The sequence below is a fragment of the Trypanosoma grayi genome, assembly GCF_000691245.1.
Source record: "Trypanosoma grayi strain ANR4 Tgr_1657_V1, whole genome shotgun sequence".
In the NCBI taxonomy this organism is placed as follows: Eukaryota; Euglenozoa; class Kinetoplastea; order Trypanosomatida; family Trypanosomatidae; genus Trypanosoma; species Trypanosoma grayi.
Window position 1 is genome coordinate 1 of NW_008827275.1, and position 2,334 is coordinate 2,334.

A 2,334-nucleotide genomic window follows, 5' to 3' on the forward strand; every position below is an offset into this window, starting at 1 on the left:
AGCAGCAGGCACAACACAGGCGGCATCAACCATGATAAAAAGAAACCCATTAGAGAAAAGAGAAGTGGACGGCGGAAGAGACACACACACTCCGCTGGAGTCCAAGCACACAAGGCCCAAAACAAAGAGGGAACAACGAGGCAGCAGCAGCAGCGCACGTGTGTGCAGTCGCACTGCTGGCCCTCATGTCCCGGTGTGTGTGTGTGTCCCGGTGCGCGGCGCAGACACGGCGGGCGGAGCGAAGGACGCACCACACACACACACACACACAGAGAGAGAATGATGAAAAGAGAATCCCCAGCAGGAGAGACAGTTAGTGGGCGGCGCACAGCAGCGCGCAAAGCAAAGCCCAAGCAAGAAAAGAAAAAAGAAAACACGCCTCCCCCTCCCAAAGTGCAGTGCACAGTGCGCGTCGTCAGGGCAAGTGGGTCGGCGTTACGCCCACAACGGGGCAGCAAGAAACGAAAACAAAAGAATCTTAACAATCAGGCGTGCAGTCCTCGGGGCTCAGCAGAATTACGGTCGGAGCACCACCGCCCCACGCACACACAGACACACACGCAGGTCTCACCACACGGCCACACAGGCCAGCAGCAGCAGCAGCAGCAGCATCAGTTTTGCACGCCCCCGCAAAGAATTTCTGCTATAGTCACCCTTCACAAGCAGCTTAATAGCATCGGCATCTGTACTCACCGTCTTAGCGGTATTCGTTGCTGTCGCCGCTGAGGAGACTGCGGTGGCCGCCATCCTTGAGGCAACCATACCGCTCACAAACCTTTCCAGGTACGTGGAATCCGAGTACCTCGCGGCCACCAGGGCGCGGTTCCCCGCAGTCCACGCGTCCAGCCCGGCCATAAACGCCAACTTCGCAGCGCCAACGGATTGATCGGCTGCAACCACGGCCCTGTCCACCGCATCCTGGGTTTCCGCATCGGACATCCTCTCCGCTTTCGCCGCAGCCAACTTCGCTTTCACCGCTGCTGCCATGGCCCTCACGATTGCCTGCTTGGCCACCACCTCCTCATCGTCGGCCTTATTCATCGCAACCCTGGCGCTGTCCGCGGTTGCCTCGCTCTTCGTTGCGGGGTTTGTCTGCTCCTCCGTCATGATTGTCTTCGCCACGTCGCCAGCGCTTTTCGCGTACTTCTCAGCCTTCGCCACGAGAGCAATGAGCTCGTCCGCGATTTTGGTGGCCTCCTCCGCCGCCTCCTTGGCCACGGCGAAGGCATCAGCCGCCCCTCTCCGCCCCCGACGTGAAGGCCGCTGCCTTGTTTGGCGGTCGCTCACGCGACGCGCGTGCTCCTGCGCCTCCTTGGCGATAACCTTTGCAGCCTCAACTTGCGCCTCCACACCATCAGCCATCTTCGTTGCGACCAGGTCGACCTGCCGTCGCCCTTGGGTGGGGGGGTTCGAAAACCACGCGGTATGCATGACGTGCTCCGACGTCTTCTTCGCCTCCCACGCTGCCTCGTTCGCCATCGTCACTGCCTGCAGGGCCTTCGCTGCTGCCGCAACCGCCTGCTCCGCCGCGTCCCTGGCGTTCCACGCATCGTCCTCCGCGCCCCTCTCCCCCAGCAAAGCCTTCGCCTCCGCCATCGCAGCGGCCACACGCGCCTCCGTGGCCGTCTGCAGCGCGCCCTTTGCCTTCACAACGCCCCTGATTGCAGTCCACCACGCCGGTGCAGCCTCCTCCCTTGCATTCATCGCGGCATCTGCGGCACTTTCAACCCTGCCGGCCCTCGTTGCCCACGCACTGCGCCCCGCCCCTCCCACAGATGTCCTCGCCTCCTTCGTGGCGGCTCCAGAAACATCGAGGGTACTCTGCACGACATCCTCGGCAGCCGAAGCCGCAGCCTCCGCCTTCTCCAGAGCCTCCGCAACAAGCTCCTTGGCACTCTTCTTGGCCATTGCAGCTTCCTCCTTGCTCAGTGGTGCCGCCCTCGCCGGCGCAGAAGCCGTCACGCACAAGGCCGTGCAGCACAGAGCAGCGGCCAACACCCACACAACGCGGCGCACCGTCACCATGATTCAATATCGCTTCAACAGCTGGGGTCTGCAGGGAGGATAGAAGAGAGACGCTGCACAGCAGACAGCCCCAACACACACACACGGAGCGGAAGGGAGCAGCAGGCACAACACAGGCGGCATCAACCATGATAAAAAGAAACCCATTAGAGAAAAGAGAAGTGGACAGCGAAAGAGACACACACACTCCGCTGGAGTCCAAGCAAACAAGGCTCAAAACAAAGAGGGAACAACGAGGCAGCAGCAGCGCACGTGTGTGCAGTCGTACTGCTGGCGCTCATGTCCCGGTGTGTGTATGTGTGTGTGTGT

At 61.2% G+C, this 2,334-nt stretch overlaps 1 protein-coding gene across 1 annotated transcript; it reads right to left on the reverse strand.

Annotated features, from left to right (window-relative positions):
• Positions 1-567: 567 nt before the first annotated feature.
• Positions 568-2,025, reverse strand: DQ04_16571000 (hypothetical protein; the record flags this gene model as incomplete). The annotated part of the gene is made up of 1 exon (XM_009317483.1): positions 568-2,025. One exon carries the CDS (start codon positions 2,023-2,025, stop codon positions 568-570), a length of 1,458 nt encoding a protein of 485 aa, XP_009315758.1.
• Between the last annotated feature and the right edge of the window lie 309 nt (positions 2,026-2,334).